The sequence below is a fragment of the Artemia franciscana genome, chromosome 14, assembly GCF_032884065.1.
Source record: "Artemia franciscana chromosome 14, ASM3288406v1, whole genome shotgun sequence".
Classification (NCBI taxonomy): Eukaryota; Metazoa; Arthropoda; class Branchiopoda; order Anostraca; family Artemiidae; genus Artemia; species Artemia franciscana.
The window spans coordinates 3,050,456-3,077,250 of NC_088876.1; the positions used below are offsets into that span (position 1 = coordinate 3,050,456).

General features: G+C 35.4%; 1 protein-coding gene across 2 annotated transcripts in view; it reads left to right on the top strand.

The window, feature by feature from the left end:
- The window catches only part of LOC136035184 (uncharacterized), a 148,688-nt gene that overhangs the window by 105,569 nt on the left and 16,324 nt on the right, over nt 1–26,795 (top strand). For both annotated transcript variants that reach the window (XM_065716758.1, XM_065716759.1), the window contains 6 exons: nt 1,130–1,398; nt 6,177–6,392; nt 9,530–9,662; nt 14,581–14,730; nt 16,853–17,166; nt 23,089–23,338. In XM_065716758.1, the coding sequence (XP_065572830.1) occupies nt 1,130–1,398; nt 6,177–6,392; nt 9,530–9,662; nt 14,581–14,730; nt 16,853–17,166; nt 23,089–23,338 (1,332 nt within the window). The remainder of the gene's footprint in view (nt 1–1,129; nt 1,399–6,176; nt 6,393–9,529; nt 9,663–14,580; nt 14,731–16,852; nt 17,167–23,088; nt 23,339–26,795) is intronic.

Here is a 26,795-nt window from a genome sequence, read left to right on the forward strand (position 1 = left end):
CTTCTGTTATTCAGTTACTACTTTATTCAGTTACTACGTTGCTTTTGGAAGTGGCTACTGTAGAAGATTTCAGTTTTTACTTTTTGTAATTTTAATTTAAGTTTAAGTTGTCAAGTCGATTTTAATTAAGTGGTATTTTAACTTAAGTTTGTAGTCCTTCCTCTTTTAAATTTCGTTATTCAGTTGCCATGTTGCTTTTTGGGCTGGATACTGTAGAAGATTTTAGTTTTTACTTTGTGTAATTTTAAATTAAGTTTTAGTTTAAGTTGAGTTAAGTCGATTTTAATTAAGTGGTATTTTAACTTATGTTTTTAGTCCTCCCTCTTTTTGCTTTCGTTATTCAGTTGCTACGTTGCTTTTGGAAGATTTAAGTTTTTACTTTTTGTAGTTTTTAATGGGCCAAGTAGTTGCTTGTGAGTGTGCTAAGCTTGAAACTGGCCAAAAATAGGGCGTTCGACTCCCCCCCTCTCCTAAAATTTTTTTGTTTGACTCGTAAAAACCATAAACAAAATGCATAAAAATTTTTTTGACTACTTTTTAAGCTTTTTGCCCCCCCCCCCCCCCCGGAAAAAATCCTGGATATTACCCTGATTGTACTATTTGAAAAAGCGAGGTTAAAAAAAGTTGCCAATATCTGTCAGGGGTTTGACATTTGTGTCCAAATTTTGGTTTTTGTCTTAATATCCAAAATGTTTGCAAGTGCTATTCTGATCAAATTTAGAAAAGCGCTTCGTCAAGACATACCTAACTCAACTTGGAAAGTTAATACTCCCAGAGAACTATATCTGGTGTAAATTTCATTACTTTAACAGAAGTCCGTAACTAGAGGATAATGTATATTCATTTATGCAATTAGAGAAACTTCTTTATTGATCCACAAAATGAAAACGAAAATCAAAGATCATCTTTTCGTATTGACCAATTGTGAAGGAAAGGTAGCCACCCTCCTAATCGAATATATAACGATTTCACCCCTTACCCTGTCATAGTTAAATTTATCACAAAACGAAGAAAAATCTGTCTGGACTCAGAGAATGACTCATTGCTAGGGTGCAGATTTTGACTTCTATGTAGTAATAGAACATTGTATAAAAAAGGAAATATTGTTTATGTCATTTATTTTTTGTAGCAAGATTTATCAACCATTCATGTTCGCCAAACTGTGAAATACAAAAATGGAATGTCAGCGGACTCTCTAGAATGTGTGTATTTGCACTCAGAGACATTGAGCCGGGTGAAGAGCTGACCTATGACTACAATTTTTTTCTGTTTAATCCAGATGAGGGTCAGACGTGTCGGTGTGAGGCGACAGAATGCCGTGGTGTGATTGGAGGAAAGTCTCAACGAATGACCAATGGGATTTCACTTGGACCTGTGATTAATACGCGATCTGGCAAGGTATATTTTGTTGAATCCCCAAACAGAAGGGTATATCTCTGACTTATTTTTTGTAAATAAGCTAGAAAGCGGGAATATAATATACACAATTTCTTGGAAACAAGTCAGTGAAAAATTTTTTTTAGTCATTTTTTTCCACCCCCTGCACTTTCAGAGGCATAGTCACTTGACATTGCAAAACAAATGTACATGTAGCAGAATAATGAAAAACTTATTTCTAAAGCATAATACAGGCTTGTCCTACTCTACGTTATGATTCTAATTAGATTTTTAGATTAACTATATTCTAATTTAGATTTTAATATGATTCTAATTAGATTTTCTTTTACATACACGCTGTTTGTTAGTTCACGGGAGTAATATTTCATTATTTATATATTTCCTGATATTGGAAATATATAACTAAAAAGTGGTAAAAATTTAAAGACCTTATTTGATTTTTTTCTGCAAAAGAATCACCGAATTATTTTTAAGGATAATACATCAAACCTATCTATACATCAAATGCATCTATACATCTAGTAATCTATACAAAGCAAAAGAATCACCAAATTATTTTTAAGGATAATGCATCAAACCTACCTATACATCAAATACATCTATACATCTAGTAATCTATACAAAGCAAAAGAATCACCAAATTATTTGAAATGGATAATGCATCAAACCTATCTATACATCTAATGCATCTATACATCTAGTAATCTATACAAAGCAAAAGAATCACCAAATTATTTTTAAGGATAATGCCTCAAACCTATCTATACATCAAATGCATCTATACATCTAGTAATCTATACAAAGCAAAAGAATCACCAAATTATTTGAAATGGATAATGCATCAAACCTATCTATACATCTATATATCTAGTAATCCATACAAAGCAAAAGAATCACCAAATTATTTGAAAAGTATAACACATCAATTACACATATACAATCTATATATCAAATCGCGAACATCGCGATTTCTATGGGTACAGGTCTAAAGGCCTCTGCAATTGGGTGGCTACTGTAACTGTGTAGGTACTATTTTACTATTATAATTTTTTTTAATTTAGCTTTTACGGTTCAAGGCTAGTACATACTAATTTTTTTTCTGCAACCTGCGTATTTGGACATAAAATGTTTAAAAAAAGTGAAAATTTTGAGGGATTTTAGAAGTTACAAATAAATAGAAATAGGTGCAATGTAGATGATTGTGTACAATATAAATAATATTATTATAAATATAATTTACGCAAACTATAATTAATAATAAATAAATAGGAAATATTATAATAATTAGTAATAATTATTAATCCGTGAATAATAATACTATCCGTGAAAATGCTAGCCGACTTGGACTCAAGATCAACACGGAGAAGACAAAGAGTATGGCAACAACCGATTCCCCTCTGGTCATGAAATGCGGATATTCAACCATCGAGCAGGTCGTGGAGTTCAGGTACCTCGGCAATACTGTGGAGAACTCAGGATCAAGTGAGCGAGAAGTGCAGCAGAGGATTGGGCAAGCCAGTGGAGCTTTTAACCGACTAAAGCCAGTATGGCGATCGAAAAAGTATTCCCTGAAGCTGAAATTGAGACTATTTAATAGCAACGTCCTTTCTGCACTTCTCTACAGCAGTGAGTGCTGGAAGTTGAATCAGCAACAAGAAAAACGGATCCTAGCCTTCGAAAACAACTGCCTTCGGAGGATCCTGAACATCGACTGGAGGGATCACATCAAAAACCAGATAGTCCGCTCTATCTCAGGTCAGCCCAGGGTCACAGACGTCATCCGGCAACGTAGATGGTGTTATGTTGGGCACGTGATCCGTATGAAGGAAGACAGGATCCCTAGGCTGATCCTAGAGTGGCAACCCCAGGGAACTCGCAGGAGAGGTAGACCCAAGAACACGCTGCGTCGCACCTACCAACGGGATTTGTCGAACATTAACACGACAATCCAGCCTCAGTGGGAAGATGTTTGGGCAGCGGCGCGCATGCGGGATGACTGGCGGCTCTTCGTGGATGCCCTGGGTGCCTCTGGCGGCACAGGAGGATCTAAGGTCTAAGGTAAGGGTAAGTAATAATTAATATGGTTAATATAAAATAATACACAATTTGGTGTGGGAGCTACAAAATTCGTGTCGTCAGGAAATCTTCTTGGAAAAAAGGTCTGGACATTTTCTGTTCTCTGTGGGAGTACTAAAATTCGTGTCGTCAGGAAATCTTCTAGAAAAAAAGGGGTTTCAGATCTCAGCCATATTTTATGGAATCTAAGAGTTGGTGTCCTAGTTGGCTGCTTTAGGGTGTCTGGACATTGTCTGTTCTCTGTGGGAGCACTAAAATTCGTATCGTCAGGAAGTGTTCTAGAAAAAAGGGGGTATCAGATCTCAGCCATATTTTGTGGAATGTATGAGCCGGTGTCTTAGTTGGGTGCTTTAGGGTGTCTGGACATTGTCTGTTCTCTGTGGGAGCACTAAAATTCGTATCGTCAGGAAGTGTTCTAGAAAAAAGGGGGTTTCAGATCTCAGCCATATTTTGTGGAATTTAAGAGCCGGTGTCCTGGGGTGTCTGGAAATTGTCTATTCTCTGTGGGAAAACTAAAATTCGTGTCGTCAGAAAATCTTCTAGAAAAAAGGGGGGTTTCAGATCTCAGCCATATTTTGTGGAATGTAAGAGCCAGTGTCCTGGTTGGCTACTTTGGGGCGTCTGGAAATTGTCTTTTCTCTATGGGAGCACTAAAATTCGTGTTGCCTGGGAATCCTCTAGAAAAAAGGGAATTTCAGATCTCAGCCATATTTTGTGGAATGTAAGAGACGGTGTCTTAGTTGGCTCCTTTGGGGTGTCTGGAAATTGTCTATTCTGTGTGGGAGCATCAAAATTCGTGTCGTCAGGAAATCTTCTAGAAAAAAGGGGATTTCATATCTCAGCCATATTTTGTGGAATGTAAGAGCCAGTGTCCTGGTTGGCTACTTTGGGGTGTCTGGGGTGTCTTTTCTCTATGGGAGCACTAAAATTCGTGTTGCCTGGAAATCCTCTAGAAAAAAGGGAGTTTCAGATCTCAGCCATATTTTGTGGAATGTAAGAGACGGTGTCTTAGTTGGCTTCTTTGGGGTGTCTGGAAATAGTCTATTCTGTGTGGGAGCATCAAAATTCGTGTCGTCAGGAAATCTTCTAGAAAAAAGGGGATTTCATATCTCAGCCATATTTTGTGGAATGTAAGAGCCAGTGTCCTGGTTGGCTACTTTGGGGTGTCTGGGGTGTCTTTTCTCTATGGGAGCACTAAAATTCGTGTTGCCTGGAAATCCTCTAGAAAAAAGGGAGTTTCGGATCTCAGCCATATTTTGTGGAATGTAAGAGACGGTGTCTTAGTTGGCTCCTTTGGGATGTCTGGAAATTGTCTATTCTGTGTGGGAGCATCAAAATTCGTGTCGTCAGGAAATCTTCTAGAAAAAAGGGGATCTCGTATCTCAGCCATATTTTATGGAATGTAAGAGTCAGTGTCCTAGTTGGGTGCTTTGGAGTGTCAAGGCATGATCCATCATTTGTCCAACCATACATGTCGTTAGGACATTACTAGAATAAATGGTCAAATCTTAATCATACTCCATAGGAGGTAAGAATAAGTGTCACAGTTAGGTTCTTTGTGGTGTCCAGACAGATTCGACCCTCTGTAGGAGGACTAATGAGGAAAGGAGTATGAAGTTAACAATAAGAACGTAATACGATAATCTGATGAAGGAAGGGGTGGAAGTTAATGCTGATGGGGAAAGAATGTAGTTTCACGGAAGGACTATGGAGGGAAGGAGTGAGAGGTTAGTGACAGTGAGGAGATCATTCTGTCTAATGGTTTCTTGGAATAAGGAATAGAATGGAAGGAGTAGAAAGCTAATTGTAATAAGGAAAGAACGCAGTCTAATGACTTTGTGGAGTAAGGAGGAATGGAGATGGGCGTTAGTAATAACGAGGAGGGGAGGTAATCTAGCAGTTTTTAAGGCAAGGAATAAGAAGAAAAGAGGTAGAAAGACAATGACTATAAGGAAAGAACGTAGTCTAATGATTGGGGATCGGAGTAGGGAGCTGAATGATAATTTAAAGAGGATGTAATCTAGTGGCTTTGCGTAGCAAGGACTAAGCAAAAGTAGTAGGAGGGGTTTATTAGTTTAAGAAGAAGTTTTTGCAACATGGCCAGAGACAAATCTCATTTAGTAATAACGTAGAATTGGCTAAATAAACCTTCCTTAGATTGGTACAGTAAAGGGCTTCAGTTAAATGTCCATCACCTGTTCGAGTTTCCATCTTTTGTTTGAGTTTCGAGTTTCATGAAATATTTTTCATTCTTTATTTTGTTTCTTCTGTATTTCGTTCTATTTTTTCACTCGTTATTCTTTCTTTCATTCTATATCAGTAAAGATTCTATACCTGTATCAATGATAGAGAACGATTCCTTTTTTATTTATTTGCGTAACAAGGAATAAGCAAGTAGTTTGCTGACACAGGACATGTTCAAGTAAACCATAAATAGGCTGGCGACCTAACATATATCAGATTGATCAGTAACTGATCAGTAATTGCCAGAAGAAAATCTCTTTTTACATACACAATTTTTTTTACACTCACTTTTAGAAGAATTTACTAGTCGCCTAAACACTTTAGGTGGAAGAGAGATGCCCAGGTCACAAACGTTATACAGTCACGGTCACAAACCTGCGCGTGCACCTATGTTTAAGACTGTCGGCTGTTGCGTACAGAAACCAAAGAAAAAATTTACAAAAATTCCTTTTTTATAGGCTATAAAGACAAAAGGGGAGCTGAAGGCCATGCCTAAATCCCCTCCCAAGCAGCTATTGAAGCGACAGCGGAATCGCATCAGTGAGGAAGATAAGTCACTTCAAGATGTACGGCGGCTACAAAACCAGTACCTGAAACCTTTCCCAGTACTCTGCCAAAATGATATTCCATGTATTAAAGAAAAGAGATGTTTCCTCATCAGGAACTACGAAAAGGTAGTCTTTTTTCGAATATTCTCTTATTATAATCAATCAATAATATTTCTATATTATTAGTAATATTTTATAAGGTTTTTAGCAACGTATTAAGCATGGTCTAAGTTTTTGCTGAGGGTTTTGGTGAATGTGTCTCTTGTGTCCTTGGACACCAGGATATGTCGAAAATCAACTCGGTAACAAGCTATGCATCGTAATTAATGAGTGAAGCGAATGTATGATGGAAATTTTCAGTTTTGTGTTTTCAGTAAAGCTCTAGTTTTGGAATTCTACTAAGATAGAAAAAATATAACCAGCTACTTTTGAAGATATCTTGTGCAACTTGTGAATCACGAATTCCATTTGTCAGCTTCAAGTTACGGCGGCTATAAAACCGGTACCTGAAACCTTTCCCTGTACTCTGCCAAAATGATATTCTATGTATTAAAGAAAAGAAATTTTTACTCATCAGAATCTACGAAAAGGTAGTCTTTTGTACTCTTTGGTAGTCATTTTTCGATGGCTAACCTAAAAGGTCATTTTGATACAGACTTTTGTTATTAGCTATATGTTTTGTAATGTAATTGCATAAAACATCTTTAATTAGAGTTGCACATAATGTGTTGAGTGAAAATTCCTATTTAAAAGTATTAAAGAAAAGAAATGTTTCCTCATCAGAAATTACGAAAATGTAGTCTTTTTCAAATGTTCTTTTACTATAATCAATCAGTAAAAAATTAGGAAATATCAGGGGAATTCTGCTATTTCAAGCAGGACATTTCAGGGTAACTAATTCCCTTCTAGGAACAGACCTAGTAAAGAACGAATCACTGTGAACCAGACCGCGGAGTCACTCAAATATGACATCATACCCAGATAAGCAACTTTTGAAAACATACACGTTGGTTAAATCATCATGTTGCAGATATTTCGTGTATTGCTCTGTAGTAACGAATTGAAAGGGCATTTTTCTGTCGCGGATTTTTGGTTTACTTTTTACTTGAATAAAATATCTTACTTAAACTCCTTATTAAGGCAATCAAGGTGATTCCAATGGTGCACTTATGTTTCGATTCGACACCGTTTGTAAGGGTCTCAGGCTATTTTTGTCTAATTACGGGCCTTGTCGTCTTTTATTGGATTGCAACTACTGCTGCGACCAGGAGGTCTAAAAAGCTAATATCTTATCTATCTTCCTCCTATCTGGGAATAACTTTTAAAAAGTAAATTAAATCCATTTCTGTATGGTATTAAACTATACATTTCTGTAGGAGGTAGATATTAATTATAATATATAATTAAAACTATACAAACCGTATCTTTCCGTAGGAGGTAGATATTAATTAGATTATACAATTGAAAATATTATATATTTATATTATTTAAAATAATATTTAATTATATTATTTAAAATAGTATATTGTAAAAACAGTACTATAGTATGAAAGATCTACTTCCTATCAGGCAACTACTTTTAAAAAGCAAATCAAATCTGTTTGCATTAAACCAAACCCAGGGGCCTAGATAGTTTTCTATTTTGGAATGTTTCTACTTGTTTAGTGCATGGGATAGGGTTGGGCTTTTTCTGATTTTTTAGTCTCTATGGACTGTGGTTCTTTACGAATTTCCAGCTTTCACTGGCTTATACTGGATTTCCATATCTTGTTTCCAGCTTATACTGAAGCTTATTCTTACATTTTTAAACGAGCAACTTTGTGTGCATTTATGTATAAATTGTTCTTGAAAACTGCTTGAAAATAGGTACCCTAGGATTTTTGGCCAGAAAAATGATCTAGATAGGTCATGAGCTTGAGAAAATTCATTTACAGTGCCTAAAAAAAAAATAATCTTGTGAGTGCTGTTATATTTATTTACATTTAAGGAGCATAAATTGCGTCATTTATCCCCAGCAATGATTGTGTCGTTTTTAGTATCTATGATGCGTGTAAAATTACACAAGATGACAAACTACCCTGAACAGCTAAAGAAAAAGGCATGGAACTAGAAACAGCGAAAATCACATTGAATTGAAAACAAAAATGCTGTGCAACGAAATTTCTGGTTACAAGACAAAGCATGGAATGAACAAACATGCTAGTTTAGCATGTGTAAGTCTTTGAAAGATAAACAGGAAGAAGGATTTAATATTTAATGTTCCATGACACGTGCGAAGTAAACGAATGACTCTGAACAGCTAAAGAAAAAGCAGGGAACAAAAGACTTAAACAAATAATATTGAATTGCAAACGAAAATGTTACTTAAAATTAAAGATTGACATAATAATCGTACTATTGCGTAATTTAGATATTTGAGAAAATTACAGTTGAAAAATAACGTGGTAATTTTTCAGTTTTCTTGTAGAATAGAAAAAATAACTGATATCTTCGAATCCTTTGGGAAAGTGTTCGTCCTCCATAGTTCTTCAAAACCATGGAATTGTTCCGCTGTGATTTTGGTCTCGAGGCAATGTGGGTCTTTGAACAGCGAAAAGTAATATTTTTGTTTGCAATTCAATATTATTTGTTTCTGTTTCTTTTTCCCTGCCCTTTTCGTTAGCTGTTCAGAGTAAAAAAAAGTCCGCCAAGTTGATTTTAATTCAAAAATGAAGATGAACTTATTGATATAAAATGATTATTGGTTACTAATTTTAATATTAGCGAGAACCGGTTGCAGGGACTCACTCTGAGATAGTAGTTTTGAATACTTCTAGTGGCACAAGACAAAATAGCTCTGCTCAATTGACAAAATTTTCTGTCAAAAAAGACAAAATTTCCGGTTTCGGGGCACTGTTTGTCACTGTTGTCAATGAGAAAAAAGTTAAAATTTTGACTTTTTAACGACCATCCTGTTAATGACCCATCCTCTCAATGTTTGTCTTTTTGACCTTATTCAAGGAAGAATAAACCATCTTGTCACCCATTTTCAAAAGACCGATCCTGTCGATGTCTGCATTTTTTAAATGTGTAGGTATTGTATCAGATTAACGACGCTTCTTGACTACTAAGGTCCCTGCGTCGGCCCTGTAGTGCATTACTGCAGCATGATTTGATATCTGGGTCCCGTATTACCAAGCTAGGGTCAAACCCACTGCGCCACCACAGGACTTAATTGTGTAGGGAAAAAATTAAACCTTATTCTAAATTTGGTGCCATTATAGGTTCGTAAGAAGCAATTAAGGCTCATTCAGAGAGCCGATCCAGCTGCCTCCAAAGCTGAGCTTGAATCTCCATACTCAACTAGAAGAAGAAGACGAAGTAGTAGGCGGAACAGCATAAGCAAAAATCTAACCCGTAAGTTTTGCTTATTTTATGTATCATATTATTGCTACGGTCAAGATTTAACTTCAAAACATTGAGCTATTTTATTATCATATAAAGTTTAGATAAAATGCATTGTAAGCAAAAAAACAGAGAGGGAGACACTTTGTGCCAGTGAGGAAAAGAGAGGGGAGAGAGGAAAAAATATAAGAAAAAAGAGAGAAGAAAGAGAAAGTAAAGAGATGCTATGCTCCATAAGAAAAAGAGAGGCACTGTGTCTTAATGACGAAAAAAGGACTGGAGAAAAAATATAAGGAAAAGGTAAAGATAAGAGATAGGGCAGAGATACTGTTCTCATATAATGAATATGTGTTAATGAGCTGCAACAAATAGAAGAGTAATCTAATATTGCACCTGAGTTAAATACGTTAATGCCTAAAAATAAGTGTCCATTATTATAATAACAATTATTATGTTAATATAATAAAATATTACACCTAAAAATAATCATAATAATAATAATTATTATATTATTATTTTAATAATAATAATAATAAGATAATCCAATACACTATTTTAGATTTCAGGCGGCACTTATTAGCCATGGCTTAGCTCTCGGGTCTGGTTGATTTTATTATATACCAATATTATATTACCAATTTCTACACCAACTTTATTGTATCGCCAATTTAGACGACAATTCACTCAAACTTGAGGTTCGTTTATTTACAATACATGCACAACAACAAAGAAAAAATAAAAATTAAATTTCACAGCCTGAAAAACAGGTAAAAAGAAATAAAAAACAAGCAATATAAAAGAAGGAAAAGGAAAAGAAATGGACAGAGAAAATAAAAAAGGAAGGAGCAAGCAGATGCAAAATATCACCAAAAACCAGCTCAAATCAGGGGATACGAGAGTCTGCAAACCCGGCAGTAAAAAGCTTTAAAAAGAAAGAAAGATAGCTGCACTTCAAAGAAGAGACGCATTTATTTATTTATTTGTTTATTTGTTGAAAAAAGAGGTAAATTAGACTTTAACAAAATTTAAATTTCCTGCAGTGTTAGCAGATAGCAAAAATATTTTTGTCAGTTTAATATTGTTATAATAACTTTTTGTTATTTTGGTTCCAAATTATTATTCATGTTCTGCATTTTCAGAACTTTTTTTTATATTTAATATTTCTTATTTAGTTTCAATTTAATAGGTTTAGCTAGTTATAATACATTTTTTTAGTAGTTTAATTTATTAAAAATTTTCTTATGTAATAATAACTTGTATAACTTATAGTAACTAGTAGCTGATTTTGTACAAAAACAGGTGTTTCCACTTCCAGGACTACATCTAGGGCTATAATGAGAGAAAGGAAGAGATGGCTAGAGCACCTTCTGCGGAAGAAGGATGACAGATTACCGAAGATTGTCCTTTTTGGCTAACTGTCTTGAGCTAAACGGAAAGCACGTCGTTCTCGGTTGGGGTGGGAGGATGTTGTAAAGAAAGATTGAAGGGAAACGGGAACTTCATGGGAGGTTGTAAAGAGGGAGGCTTTGATTAGATTAGGAGGGAGGAGCGTGCTCAGGTCTTATTTGTCTTCCGGGCGCTGTTTTTATCTCTTTAACTTCACTGGTGTGATATAATCGATGAAGCATGTTGGATCACCAAAACCCAACATTAGTTGGGTCATTAGTGCCTGCCCCTGGGCCGTTTTATTGCGATAACTGTTTGACGTGATGGATTTGTTTTCTGTAAATTATGGTTTTAGTTTTTAACTGATAATATTGTTGTTTTATTTTGTGTTTATTGTCACATATATCAATAAATATACATCTATGAGTCCTCTTCTTCTTGTTTGGGGACGCTATAAAAATTTTGGAGGGTGGACACTACACTCATTCTCCTAAAATTATGCAAATTTCCTTATGCTGCCTAAATTTATTCACTTGGTCCTTCAATTACATTTAGAGGGAGGGGGATTACAGAACGACCAAATTTTTTTTCTAAATATTCTTCCTCTGAAAAAAAAAGAAAATTATGACCATTAATTCCATTTTTACTTTTTAATTCGCTTTGAAAGTAACCCTTGTTTTGTCCCTCTCCTTCCCCCTTTCCTCCCCGCACGCATAAATACAGTGGCAAATGTCTTTAGAGTACTCCAGCTGGAAAGATTGTGGAGATCCAAATATACACACACCATTCAAGTCACTTGTCGAACCTTGACCATACAATTTCTTCTGCAAGTGTCACCTGTTCACGTCGTTACTGACTTCTAACTATCAGACCACCTTCCAATATCTGCATCTATTTCTTGTTCTTCTGCTCAGTCTCCTCCCATCCCACAACCACATCCGCCTCAGGCCCAATTTTAAAGAGATTGGAAAAACATCCAAGGTGGTCTTTTCGCAATAATTACTAGTTCTTTCCTACACAGAATTCATGTTCCGTTCCAGATGCTCATTCAAGTCCGCAAGATGATGCAAATAAAATACGGGCGTTGCTAGATGTCTTATCCTGCACAAATTTGCCATGCCCTGCGATGTGCAGAAAAAGCCGCTATGCCTCTTAAACCTATACGTCGGGCTGTCATGAAGTCTAGGTACGGTAATCCGAGTCTAGTTGAATATTGTAGAAAATCAAAATTTTGGTACCATTTGTGGTTCAATGTGACCGTCCTTGCTCTGGCTGGGTTTCTGACATTCGTCCTTCTACCAAAAGAAAGTTTACAAGAGAACTATCTATCCACATTAATCAGATAGTTGAAGAGACGTCCCAGCAAGGTTCTCTATCCCAATCTTCCTTCTGGAGAAATGTCAAGAGATCCTCCTAGCTCAAGGTATTCCTGATTCCGAGTGGAATTCGTACTTCTCTGCTGAATTCTTCCCACCAGATGCCGCCTTACTTGATAAATTTCCGTCTATTTGTCTTATGGACAATTTTATTGTTTCGGTTGATTCTGTACTGCGAGCAATCCAACGGCTAAAACGTGAGAAAGCTTTTGGTATCGATGAAGTGAGCGCTCTTCATAGATCGCTCATTGAAGCAATGAGCTTCAATGAGCTTCACATGGAAGCAAGCGGTAAAACTTTGCTCTTTTGATGCTTTTGATTGTTATCTAAGGAGTTGTACCTTCTTCTTTCTGGACTGGAGATCTCACTCCAATTCCAAAGAAAGGTAAACGCGCTTATCTTCTGTAAGCTTTTCGAACTTCTGTTCATTGACCATCTGAGGGCGAAATGCTATGTTCTACCTAACCAATTTGGATTCCAGCCACGTCTCGGTTGTGCCCACGCTTTTTCGGTTGTCGCGAACACATTGATCGATGCTGATGCATCAGGTGAAACTCTCATGTTAGCCGGGCACGATGTTCGTAAAGCGTTCGATTCTCTCATTCACGGCTTTATGCTACTCCGTGCAGTAAAACGTGGAGTAAGCCCTTCATATAACAGATCCCTTTGAGACATGTATTCTCGTCTTAAAGTTCGTCTAATATTTCACCCATTATTTAAAGCTGATGACTCTCAAGTCTACGCACCAACCCCTGATATTTTTGTCAACTTCGAAAAAGGTACCCGTCAAGGTGTTGTTTCTTCCCCTTCACTCTTTAATAATGGAGTTCTTGATTCACAGTCAGCTGCTCCCACATCTTTCATCTTTACCGGTCTTGATTTATCTGTCGTATGATATGCAGACGACATTCTGAATTTGAGCCGCACTATCCAGTGCATTAGCAAGATTTTTGCAACGCTATAATCTGAGTGTGCAAAACCTGGCCTTAAGTTCAATGCTGGCAAGTCTGAAGATGCATTCTTCAACTGGAAGCAATTGTCAGCTGGGGAAATTCCTCTTGGAAATAATGAGATGCAGTCAGTAGATGATATCGTCTACCTCGGTCTTCCCATTTGTTCGTCAATAATGCACACGCGACAACTATTAATTGCTCTCATTGAACGTAGAGTTGGGTTATCATATGCTTCTTTTGTAACGAATAAGTTAAGCTTCAACCGCCGTCTTCTTTCAAAACTTTTCAACTCTGTCGCTCTACCACATTATTTGTACATATCACCGTTTTGCAAATTGCTCACAAAATCTGACAAGTCAAAATTTCATTCAGTTTCTTCCCGGTTCACAAAATTTCTTTTATGATTTCCCCTTTGGACCCGCAACTCTTCTCTAGTTAGAAAATTCAGCATTGCTGACCCCATTATGGTTGTGGAAAAGCAAATTCGTGCTTCTAATTTGACAAAGTTGACAAAGTTGGCAAAGTTGACAACAGTTCTAGTTTGACAAAGTTGGTCGTCGGTACTGGCCCAGTAGTTAAGATGGATTTGTTGTGTTTTTTAAGTGTTTGTTTTCGCTCTTAGTGTGTATTTCTTTTTTTCGTTTATTGCTCCGTCTTTTCCTTTTTTTGTATGACGGGTTTTCCAATAAATAATAATAATAGGTTGTGCTTTACATATCGGTTTCCACGAAACGAAAATTCTCCAAAGCTATGGTTTAGCATCAGGAAATTTTTACATTAAAAGTGATTTTTCTGTTGCTTAAGATGAAGAACTGCAATTCTTCTGTAAGAGCTTACAAGGGAACTCGGGAAAACAATCTTCAACGTCGAAACGCCTTCGCGTTTCCAAGTATGGAGGTGTTTTCACGAAATCTCATCACCAGAATCACTTCCGAGTCCTGCAGCTGGGTCGCTACAGCTGGGTTCGAATTCTGGGTCATATGTTACCATCTGAGATCAAACCAACGCTTTCGCGTTTCAAAGTTAGGAGACGTTTTGCCATTATCCTATAACCGGAATCAAATTTTGAGCCCTCTAGTGCGTTTCTACAGCTGGATTTGAACTCTTGATCGTGGATTACCAAGCTGAGATAAAAACCCGCTCCGCCACTACAAGATTTCATCTTTTATTCTTTTCATAATTTATTTTTGATCCATTTTTTTTCATATTTTATAGATGACTCTGCCAAAGAGAATATAAAACCCGAATCTGGAAGAAGGCTTGAATTCCCAAATTTGGACTATACCATAGACAATGCAACCCCGTCAGAAGATAGTCTAGCTGCTGTTTTCTTAAGGATTGTTAAGAAAATACTATCTTTAAAAGGTATGCATTTTAAGGCTTAAATAATAAAATTTTTAATTATTTAATTTAATGTTAATGAATTAATTAATAATTTTCAGTTTTTGACAGAGCTTGGGTGCGATTATGACAACAGGTTTATTGCAGATACCGACCCTCAGGTATGAGAAGTAGCTTCATGAACAATTCAACGTATTCCCACGTTTTTCCGGTAGCCTGCTAACCACTGCCACCCATGCAATAGCGATTTTCGTTGTTTTCAAGATGGGGGGGGGGGGTCAAAAAAGATTATAGGTGTATGAAATGATGATCCGAATGGTACAATTTTCATTTCGATTCACTACCATCTTGGAGGGGTTTCAAGATCTTTTTCAAAGTTTCAGTCTTTTCGCAGTAGACTGTGTCCTTTTGCCCCCCCCCCCATCCTTCTTTTAAAAGAGGGAATGCTCTACAAGAATAATAAAAAACCTAAATGTTTCATTTTTCAGTAATTCTAGATGGAATTTATAATACTGCGATAATAGTCAATTGTGGTGGGTACATGCAATCTTTTTTATTGTTTGTTTATTGAGAATCTGGGTAAAAAGCAGTTTTAGAATAAGACAGAGTATGTAAGGATAAATATATACAAATTACATATAGCTAACTAGCAAAGTAGCGAAAAAGTGACGTTTTTAGAAAAATTAAAAAAAAAGCTGTAAATGATCTTTGGATCAGATATCACTTTTTTGCTTTGCTGTTTTTTGTATGCGATTTGTAAGCCTCTGGAATTATGGGCTCCACTTTCCTCTAAAGTTTGTTTCACGGTTTTCAATAACAAATAATAAAAAAATCACATCTAGATAAACAGTTTTAAAATGCCGAGTAGCGTAGAGGCAGAAGGAACAAATACTTTTGAAAATTCGCGTGGTTAATATCAGTTTCAGTGAGAGGTTTCTAGAAGGGAGTGACGCTCGCAGTGCCATTGTGCTCTCTGAAACTTCTTTAATATTTCTTTCCATCCGCCGCTCCCCCGTGTGGGTAGGCATATACAATACACATCAGCTCCCCTCAAAAGCGATCCTAAACTAGATATCCTTTGTTCCTTATGACAGGGGTTCGACTCCTAATGTAACTGGTTATTTGGTTTATGACGGGGGTCGGTAGCGTGGTTCTGTAAGCTCAGCCAGAGTTGACCTAGCTCGAAATGGGTACCTGGAGAAATCTGGGGAAGATTTCTCCAGATTTCTCTGGGGAATGTTTATTTATGTTAAGGATGGCGCATTCTAACGTGACTTGGGGCTCGCCACGGGCACCTCTTGTAACTGCTGAGAAAAGGCACGTGGAGTGTTACGCAATGATGATGGACACGTGGGTTGTTACATAATACTTTAAGAAATGTTTTTTCTTCAGTGCGTTTTTCTTTTTTTCTCAAGGAACCTTTGTAATCTAAAGTTTTTTGTCTACCTTAAGATTCAATAGGGATTTCACCTCATTGAAATGGAGCACTAGACATCTGGACTATGAAAGCCTTTCTAATATTACTATTCGGGCAATATTCCCTAAGTTAGAACATATTAAATGCAAGGAGAATCCCCCATACCCTACACTACAATGATTAAAGGGATAGTGTGTTTTCCTAAGTCTGCAATAATAAGAAATACAGGAAGGATATGCAGAAGCAAAGGGTGGCTTGCCCCCAGCTATCCATTGCAGTTCCTGGCTGAAGGGCCATGAGGATCACCGGTAGTGGCTGGGTCTTATTCTTTTTTTGTCTTGAAATTGTCAGCTTTTAATTCCAGTTTTTTTTTATTCTTTTAGGTTTTTTTTTTAATTTTTTTTCAGTTTTGTAATTATTTTTAATCGATTTGTAAGATGGCTTTGGAACTCCAATAGCAAATTTACTTAAGATTTATTTGTGATAGATTTACTTACAATTTAGTTAAAATAGATTTATATACAATAGTGAATTTACTAGTTGAAAACCAACAGTAAATATACACGAAGTAAATACAAACTTTTAAACTATACAATTGAAACTGCAAGCTATATTATGCTTATTAAATTTAAAGAATTTAAGGAACGCACATTAAAGTATTAACAAGAACATTCTCTGAGAATTGTTTATTTTATTTTGCAGTTTCTTATTTTGTTTTTCCATTTTTAGATGGCTTTGGAACACCAATTGTAAATTTATTGGCCGATTCAGAAAATTCCTTTAAAGAAATCGCTCAAAAAGTACAAACCTGTCATCTATCCACACCTGCGGACTTTGATTCAGCTATTCGTGACATCTTTAAGCAGCTTTTCATTATGTTCCCATTGAGTTCAGTACTGGGACAAATGGTAGCTAAACTCCGAAAGACTTATTATGAGGCGAAACATTGTGAATACAAAATAATTGAAACACTTATTGAAAGTGGAGTGCCCGCTTCTTTCATTTCTGATGGACATCCAGATATCAATCTGCCCGAAGAAGAGGTGAGTTGCTACAAGTAGGCTAATCTTTCTCTCATGCAGGCAGATTACATCATAATATTTTTTCCATAGTATTTTTTTTCCCATAATATTTCTCATAATATCTATATATATAAAAATAAGTTGTTTGTTTGTGTGTCTGTCCGCATATGACGTCTGGATTATTTCATCATATACCAATTCAAAAACGAATGTATTCAAGCCGAAGTAGCTGAGTTGGTAAAGCGTTATGTTCCAGGTTCTAGGTCCGAGAGGTTCCAGGTTCGAACCTTGGCTTTAGCATTAATACAAAAGAAGAAAAAAACTAAAAAAGGTAAAAACTAAAAAAAAAAACTAAAAAGAAAATACTAAAAAGAAAATACAAAAAAAAACTAAAAAAGCTAAAAAACTAAAAAACTAAAAAAAAAACTAAAAAAGCTAAAAAACTAAAAACTAAAAAAAAAAAAAAAAAAAAAAAAAAAAAAAACTAAAAAAGGTAAAAACTACAAAAAAATAAAAAGATAAAAACTAAAAAATAATAAAAAACTAAAAACTGAAAAATAAAGGAGAAAAAGAAAACTAAAAACCGGGACACAGGGAATATAAATGACGACTGGGACACTCAAAGAGAAATTACAGACTGGGACACTGGGACACAAATAACGACCGGGACATATAAACCGGGACACTCAAAGATAAATTACAGACCGGGACACCGGGACACAAATGACGACCGGGACACCGGGACACAGGGAATATAAATGACGACCGGGACGCTCAAAGAGAAATTACAGACTGGGACACTGGGACACAAATGACGACCGGGATACTGGGAATATAAATGACGACCGGAACACAGGGACACAACTACAACGGGGACGCCGGGGGCACAGGGGGATATATAAATGACGACGGGGACACAGGGAATGTTCGATTAGCAATCACCGTCAACAAAGCTCAAGGGCAATCATTAGAATAATGAGATATAGATCTAAATACGGATTGTTTTTCCAATGGACAATTTTATGTTGCATGTTCAAGAGTCGGTAAATCTGATAATCTATTTATATGCACAGACAATGGGACATCGAAGAATGTTGAATATTCGCAAGTTTTACGTAGTTAAAAACATATATACCTCTCTATATTCACAGGTGGGGCTCGGGGACACAACTACAATGGCGCGTAACTAATATGGCGCGTAACGACTTACGCGCGCGGGGGACTTGGGGGGCGAAGGCTAGTCTAGTATGGAGAACTTAGGCTAACTGATAAAAGAGTCCTTAAAGAAAATGGCATTTAGGCTTACCTTAGCCATTGATATCCAGGCGCAATTTAACTGAGTAGCCGTAGTGTGTGTTCACAGGAGTATATAATAAAATTAATTTTGGTAATTGTTTTTTTAGTCACAAGCTGTCTAATATTTTTTTTTCATTAACTGCATCAACAAAGCTGCTCGTCAAGTGGAAACTATAAAATAGAGCTTGAAGCCATTAGATGGCGCTGTTTATATTTTTTCCCAGAAAGAACATCCAGTTTTTTTACATAAGTATATATATATATATATATATATATATATATATATATATATATATATATATATATATATATATATCAATTATTAATAAAAACAAACTTAAACAAACTTGACTTAACACATCCCTTCCTTGTGTCACAGCCTGATATGGAGAAGGGCTAATCAAATAATCCACAAAAAGAATCAAACGCATTTACTCAGAAGGGATTTAAGGAATATATTTCCTCTAAAACAAACGATTTTGTGACTACCCCGCTGTAACTTGGATTAAAAGGAAAAGACACTTACATTTTTGGATTTATTAGTCTCAAATCTATCCTGTCACTGAATCGGAACTGTTATATTCTTACTCTTTTTTCTAAAGAAGGATCTAAATGTGCTTAAAAACTAGGAAAATTGTCCTTTTTCACATGTTTTCAACAAATTTTCAACGTATTTTCTGTCTATAAAACTACCCCAAATTGTACAAATGTATTTCGGTAGATGGATAGAACTGAATCACAGCTGTGGAGTGATATAAAAATGTCGCCTTCCGCTCATATATAAAAACTGTTAGTAAAGCAGAAAAATAGCACCATACCGATTGCGCAGGGAACATAAATCTTAAAAAACAAAACCCAACTACAGCATCATATACCCTACTACCACTAACTTAACACTCAACTTCTTCCTTAGCACACATCAATCAAAATAGAAATACTTATAATAATGATTTAATACCATTTTGCTATATTAATTATATATCGTATTAACTTAGTCATTAAAAATATATTTAGAACACTATCCATTCTCCAACAGCCTTTTAAATTCACTTAAACTACTATTTTTAATATCCCAATTTACCGAATTCCATAACTTAGCCCCTCTAAAAACAAGAGATTATCCCGACAGAGACGTAACCAAATTACTAACATAAATTTTGTTCATTGACCTTGTGCCATGGGAATGAACCTCATTAACATGTGGACTTACCTCCGAAGCAGACCTACCTTTGACGCAAGGACTTACCTTTGACGAAAGGACTTACCTTTGATGCGTACATGAAAACAGGAGGATTAAAATCATGGAGAGCAGTTGGAGAGCAGATGCTTTCAGTGGCTGATAGCCATTGTCTTTTTTTGAAAAACAGAAACCATGTATTTTGTCGTAAATCGTGCTTTGAATAATTCGTGGCTTGTGCGCTGTGATAACTTCGTTGACAATCTTTCTCGTGTTGACCGTATTTTAGTCACTATTTTTGACTAAAAGAAACCATATTTAAAATGCACATGCATGTGAAAATTTATGTTTGTATAACATATGATTTTATTTGAATTTGAAAGAGTTGTACAATTGAAATAAACGTTTACGTTACCTTAGATGGCATTATAATTCTTATTGGTTGCCACTGATATTTGCCCCAGACTTTTTTTTTTAATTCTGGACCTTTTTTTAGTTTCAATATGTTTTCACAGGAGTGTATACTGACACTAATTTTTTGGGAGAGAAGAGGGAGGGGAGGGGTAAATGAAAGAAGAGAGGGAGTAGTATTGAAGGGTAAATGAGAGGGGTTGCTGTTAAGGTTTGCTGTTTTGTCTAAAAAACGGTAGAAAAATAAAAAAAGAAAACGCATAGAAAATATAAGGTTTAGTGTGGACCAGAATTCCTTTAAAGAAGTGAATTTTGTTGAATTATTTTCAGAAGTTGAATTTGAGTTATTTCCAGAAGTTAAATTGTTTCTTGAAGAAGTTGAATTGTTCCATAAATTGAATTTGTTTCGAACTCAGCAGAACTGAAACAATTCAAAACAATTTTGATTGATTGAAGTTTGTGTTTCAATTATTTTTTTTTTAAATTTTAACTGTGTTTTTTAAAGTTTATCAGATTCTTTAGTCTTCAAAGACTTTGTAGATTATGAAATAACTGAGGCTAGGCTAGTATGCAGCACGTAGGCTAACATGATAAACGAGTCCTTAAAGAAAATGACCTTTAGGCTTACCTTAGCCATTAATATCCAGGCTCAATCTAACTGGGTAGCCGTAGTGTGTCTTCACAAGAGTATATATTAAAATTAATTTTTTGAAGAGAAAAGAGGGAAAAAGGGCAGGCCAAAATTTGGCCAATTAGGCCAGGTCCAAGAGGCGCAAAATGCCAGGGGGTGCAATAAATTACCACTGAGTGTTTTTGTCTTAACAAAATCTGGACGGATGTGATTTATCGTCGAAGTGGTTGTAGTCTGCTGCCGCGCTGTCTATTCCCAGAAAAGTGATTTTAAAATAGCAAAGGAATTCTTTGGCCAGTTAGAGACTGTTAAATGTCTCCCAAGAATGACAGTTGGAGTTCGGTGTCACCTCTCTCTTTCATTACTCTTGGCTCTGTAGTTGCAATCTGCTCAGTGCTTTCACTTTCCTCGAATTTTGGGGATACTATTTCTTGCTTCAATTCTCTTTCCTTGTGTGTCTGATGTGGGTTTAGTACCCGTATACACCCTTGGGCTAAATAACTGAGGAAATACAACTCGGTGTGCCATTAAAAGGGCTTCAGTTATATAAAAAGAAAAACGAAAAAATTACCAGTAATCTTGGCCTTTCGAAATAGCTGAATAATAGTTGACAGATTGAATATAAGTATATGAATTGTTATTAAGTTGAATTATTGTTAATAAAGCTCTGAGTTGTGATGGTGTAGCATGGCAGCATGTTTTTTTTACACTAACAAGCCTTTTGTGCGTCTTTTATTTATTCCTTGATTGATTAATATTTATTTCAAAGCGCTTTTGATTTTGTTTATATGGTCTTTTGCGTGAGGAAGTTCTGATGATACAGTGTGAAAGTTGTAAGACATGGCAGGATGCATTATGGGACTTGGGAAAAGTGTTTTCTTTCACTTTATTTGATCACGTTGTTTTCACTTTGTTTTTGTTTTCACTTTGTTTCACTTTATTTTATCATGTTGTTTTCACTTTTATTTTTGTTTTCACTTTGTTTCACTTCATTTTATCACATTGTTTGCACTTTTATTTTTTATTTTTTTATTTTATCACGTTTTTTCACTTTTATTTTTGTTTTCACTTTGTATCACTTCATTTTATCACGTTGTTTTCACTTTTATTTTTGTTTTCACTTTTTTCCCTTTATTTTATGCTTGGCACGGGTTTCCAAAGAAGAATTTTCCATTGGGAGGGAAACTTCTGGGGTTGATTAACTTTCCAGGGTAAATTTTACACTGGGAGGCTTGAAAAAAATCTTATAAGAAATTATTTTTATTCGTCTTATTTTTTCTTTGCCAAATCAGTTTGCGTGTGGAGATGTTCCGGGGGAATTATCCAGGGACTATTCTCAGTTTTTTTGGCTCTCCGGGAAAAAATTTCTACCGATGGTGAGGGGGCTTCCACCGGGGGGGGGGGGCTCTGGGATGATTAGGAAAATGATTAGAAATTAAAGTTTTTTTTTAATGAAGGTGTGATATGGAGAACTTTTCAGGCTGAATTGTCTGCGAAAATTTTACGGGGGTTGCATTTTCAACGAGGATGGAACTGTCTGGATGAAATTTTGCGGATGGGGTGTGCAATTTGGATACTATGGTTACGTGGTTGTTGCGAGGGTTAGTTCATCACTTTTTCGTTTTGTAAATTCTTCCGAAGTACTTTTTATTTACAGATTGTTTTATGTTTCAATGGGCTTCCGCATGAAGATGGTTTGATGGTACGTGGCGACATTCATTGTGGGGCTAGGTAAAGCTCCGAAGCGTGGTAGCGTGGCAGTTTATTTTCTCTAATTTGGCTTTTGCGGGGGTAAATTTATCCCTTGTTGGTTTTGTAATTATTTGAAAGTTTTGGTATTTGCAGGTTGTTTTATGTCTCTGTGGCCTCCTGAATGGAGAAGGCCTAATGGCGCAATGTAAAAGCTGTCAGGAATGGCAGCATATATCTTGTGACATGGGAAAACCGTAATACGTAGCAGCGTGACATGGCATCACGTTTATTTTCGCTAGTTCGGTTTTTGTGGGGGTTCGTTTGGTACGAGGCGATGCGACATGGTCACATGCTTTGTTTCACCAATTTGACTCTTTTTTGGGAGGGGGGGGGGGCTTTTTCCTTTGCTCAATTTGACATTTCCCTAAATAACCTTTCAATTACAGATTGTTTTGTGTCTATAGGGCCTCCTGAATGAAGAAGGTCTAATGGTACTATCTAAAAGCCGTCAGAAATAGCAACATGTATTTTGTGACATGGGAAAATCGCGATACGTAGCAGTGCGACAGGGTATCACGTTTATTTTCGCTAGTTCGGTTTTTGTGGGGGTTTGGTACGAGTCGATGCGGTAGGATCACATGCTAAGTTTCATCAATTTGTCTTTTTTTTTTGGGGGGGGAGCTTTATTTGTCTCTTGCTCAGTTTGACATTTCCTTAAATGCCTTTATAATTACAGGTTGTTTTGTGTCTATGTGGTCTCCCTCATGAAGAAGGTCTGATGGTTCAGTGTGAAAATTGTGAGACGTGGCAGCATGCATCTTGTGTTCAAGTGGCGAATCCAGAAGAAACTTATAACTGTTTCAAATGCACAAGGAGATTTACTAATAGAAACCGTTGTGTGGTAATCCAACCTCAACCTGAAGACCCGCCTCCTGGGCACGTTTTCTATCTATCCTACGTGTCTAAGGATATGCATATTAAACAAGGCAAGTAAAGTTTTGTTGCATTGTAAGGTATTGATGTTAAAAGTAAACATCACCATCTAGTAGTGTCTAAGGTTAATCTAAAGCTGAAATTTCGGAAGGGTAACTACCTCCCGGGAAGTTGTGATGTTGGTAGACTCCAAGATGCGAATTTGAGAGAAACTTTCCAGGAACAATTGAATACTAAATTGGAGAGTTTAAAATTTGACAGTGTGGAAGATGGATGGAATAATTTTAGGAAAACAATTTGCGAAGTTGCTGATGGTGTCTAGGGGAAAAGTTCAAGACTGCAGCTAGGATTATTAGTGAAAAAGTTTTATGTTTAATAGAGAGGAGAAGAGGCCTGTACAAGAACTATCTATCTATCTAGCACATTTTCCTGTGCCTCCTGGGCACATTTTCCTGTGCCTCCTGGGCTCATTTTCTATATATCCTACGTGTCTAAGGATATGCATATTAAACATGGAAAGTAAAATTTTACTGCTTTGTAAAGTTTGAATACCCAAAATCTGGTCAGCAAGACGTGGCTCATGTTATCGTGGCCTAAGGCCCACATAAAGTAAATATTGCTCTGCTAATAATAATAATAATAGCGTAGGTATTTTGAAGACCACACTGTCTTTCCATGGCGTACAAATAAGAGATCAACAGGGACATATCCTTTTATTTGACAGTGAAGCAACAACAAAAAATGTTTAAGTATTTCGACCATATACAGTGCCCGTCTTTGGATGAAGAGTCATTGTTGAGTTATTTTTATTATGTATTTATTTTTATAAATTATTAACAGTTCAATAGGGACAAATCCTTTTATTATACAGTGAAACAACAGCAAAAAATCTCTGGATATTTCGATCACATATGCAGTAGCCGTCTTTGGATGTCGAAATATTTTTATTTTATAGTTATTTTTATAATTTTCATAAGCTATTTTCATGAATAAAACGATTTGTCCCTGTTTAACTGTTATTTGTAAATAATAATAATATATTTTAACCGTCTATACTAACATTAAAATGATATATTATAGGAGTAAATGAAGGAAAAAATACAACATAAAAAAAAATATACAACATGTGACATAAGAAATGAAAAACAACGAAAAGTGAATTTGCATAAAATTCAAACAAAACTACAGCATAGGAAAATAAGAAAACGAAAACGTCTCTGAGTAATCTCAATGCTCTTTGAACATGGATAACACGGATTCAGAGGGAAATCAACGACACGTTCTCTACGCTTTTTGGACATCTTTCTACGTTTCTTTTTTTGAATCTTGACGGAAGATCTTCCGTTTTCACGGTACTATCAAAAACTCTGTATTTCTTAGCGATTTAAGTGTTCTTGATCCAAAGAAGAAGGCCAAGAAAATTTTTTCGTTATCTGAAGAATTTTTTAGGGATTATAAGGTATTCCATCTTGTTAGCAAACTTTCAAACCGGCGTCATAAAAAATATGTGGGGTACAAAGATTGCATTGTAGAGGCTTTCCAAGCACTTCTTATCAAACTTAATTTAAAGACAATACGTATAACAGAAGTCAGAAAAGAATAAAAAATGTTTATTAAAAATGAAATTTTTAATGATTTTATTTTTAATACTTCTTATTGTTAATTCATATTTAAGTTTTTCAAATTAATTTTTATTAATAATTTTGATTTTTTAATATTTATAGTTGAAACAGTAATGTTGAAAATTAGTAAGACTAATTTTAAAAGCTAATTTTTTTTGAATAAAATGAACTGCGAAGTTGAAACTTAAAAAGGAATAAAAATGTTGCTTCATCGCTTCATCAATTTTAATTTTTTTGAGATTTCATGTAAAATGAACTACCTATTATATTTTGTAAAATCAAAAATATCTGTATATAAAATACCCTTATATTTTAGATATCTGAAAAAAAATGTGTTTTACCAAAAACAGAAAATGCGCGTGTAAAATAAAGATTTTCTTTGAAAAGTGGGAAAATCGGTGAGTAGCGAGTGTGAGTAGGCTGCAGGAAAATAAAAGATTAATTTAGGAATCTTTCAGTAATCTTTCCATAGGACCATGACATAGACAACTTATAGCAAAGAATTATAATAATCTTCCCCTAGAAGCATAGATTTCTTTTCAGGTGGTATAAAATATGATTTGATTGATAATAAATATAATTAGTGATGCAATTTTGCAAAGGAAGCAAAGTTTTATCACCAGTAGACCTACCTGCTTAAAGTCAACCCAAAGTTTCCCCAATAGGCAAACCTCAGAGTGTATGGAAAAATCTCATTCGCCCACTTGCCAATGTCCAGTGAACATCTGTTGGTCTTGATTCAAGCTGAAAATGACCCCGCTGCGATTCTGCTAGGCTTTCGTCAATAGGCAAAGCTCTGACAGTTTGAAAAAAATCTTAGTCACCCATTTGCCTACACGTCCAGCGGATATTGTCGGTCATGAGTCAACCCAAAATCTCGGTCACCCCATTATAATTCCAGTAGGCTTTCCCAGTAGGCAAAGCTTATATAGTTAGAACAACCTCAGTTGCCCACTCGCCTTCAAGCTCTGTTGGAATGTTTTTTCTTGGTCTGAATCATTATTTGGTCTCCAATTGCCATTATTGTATAATTATCTGCCTTAGTTCTGCCCTAGGATAATAGACTATGCTTTAACAAGTGACATTAATCATTTCACTGAAAATGTTATGAAATGTTATGCTAATGTTAAGTAATGATATATAAACTTTTGAGTAGCTTTTTTAATTGAATTGTCAAATTTTTACAATTTTTGAGGTTTTACAGATTTTTTACAAAATTTTGAGTAGCGCTTTTAATTGATTTGTCAAATTTGTCCAATTCTTGATATTTTTCTGCTTTTTGACTATGTTTTGACCAACTCTTGTAATTTATAAACTATAGCTTTACCCGTTCTGTTATTTAATTGACTAAGTTTTGAGTAGCACTTTTAATTGATTTGTCAAATTTTTCCAATTCTTGATATTTTTTTGCTTTTTGACTAATGTTTTGATCGACTCCTCTAATTTATAAACTAGTTTTACCATTTCAGTTAGTTAATTGACTAAGTTTTGAGTAGCACTTTCATTGATTCGTCAAATTGTTCCAATTCTTGATATTTTTCTGCTTTTTGACTTATGTTTTGACCAACTCTTGTAATTTATAAACTATAGTTCTACCATTTCAGTTATTTAATTGACTAAGTTTTGAGTAGCTCCTTTAATTGATTTGTCAAACTTTTCCATTTCTTCAGATTTTTCAGATTTTTGACTGAATTTTTGACTAGCTCTTGTAATTTATTAACTATAGTTTTACCAGTTCTGTTATTTAATTGACTAAGTTTTGACTTCCTCTTTTAATTGATTTGCTGAACTTTGACGTGCTATTTATTTTGTTGACCAAGTTTTAAATAGCTCTTTTGATTAATTGGCTAAATTAGTGAATTGTAAAATTCTTTTATTTGATTGACGC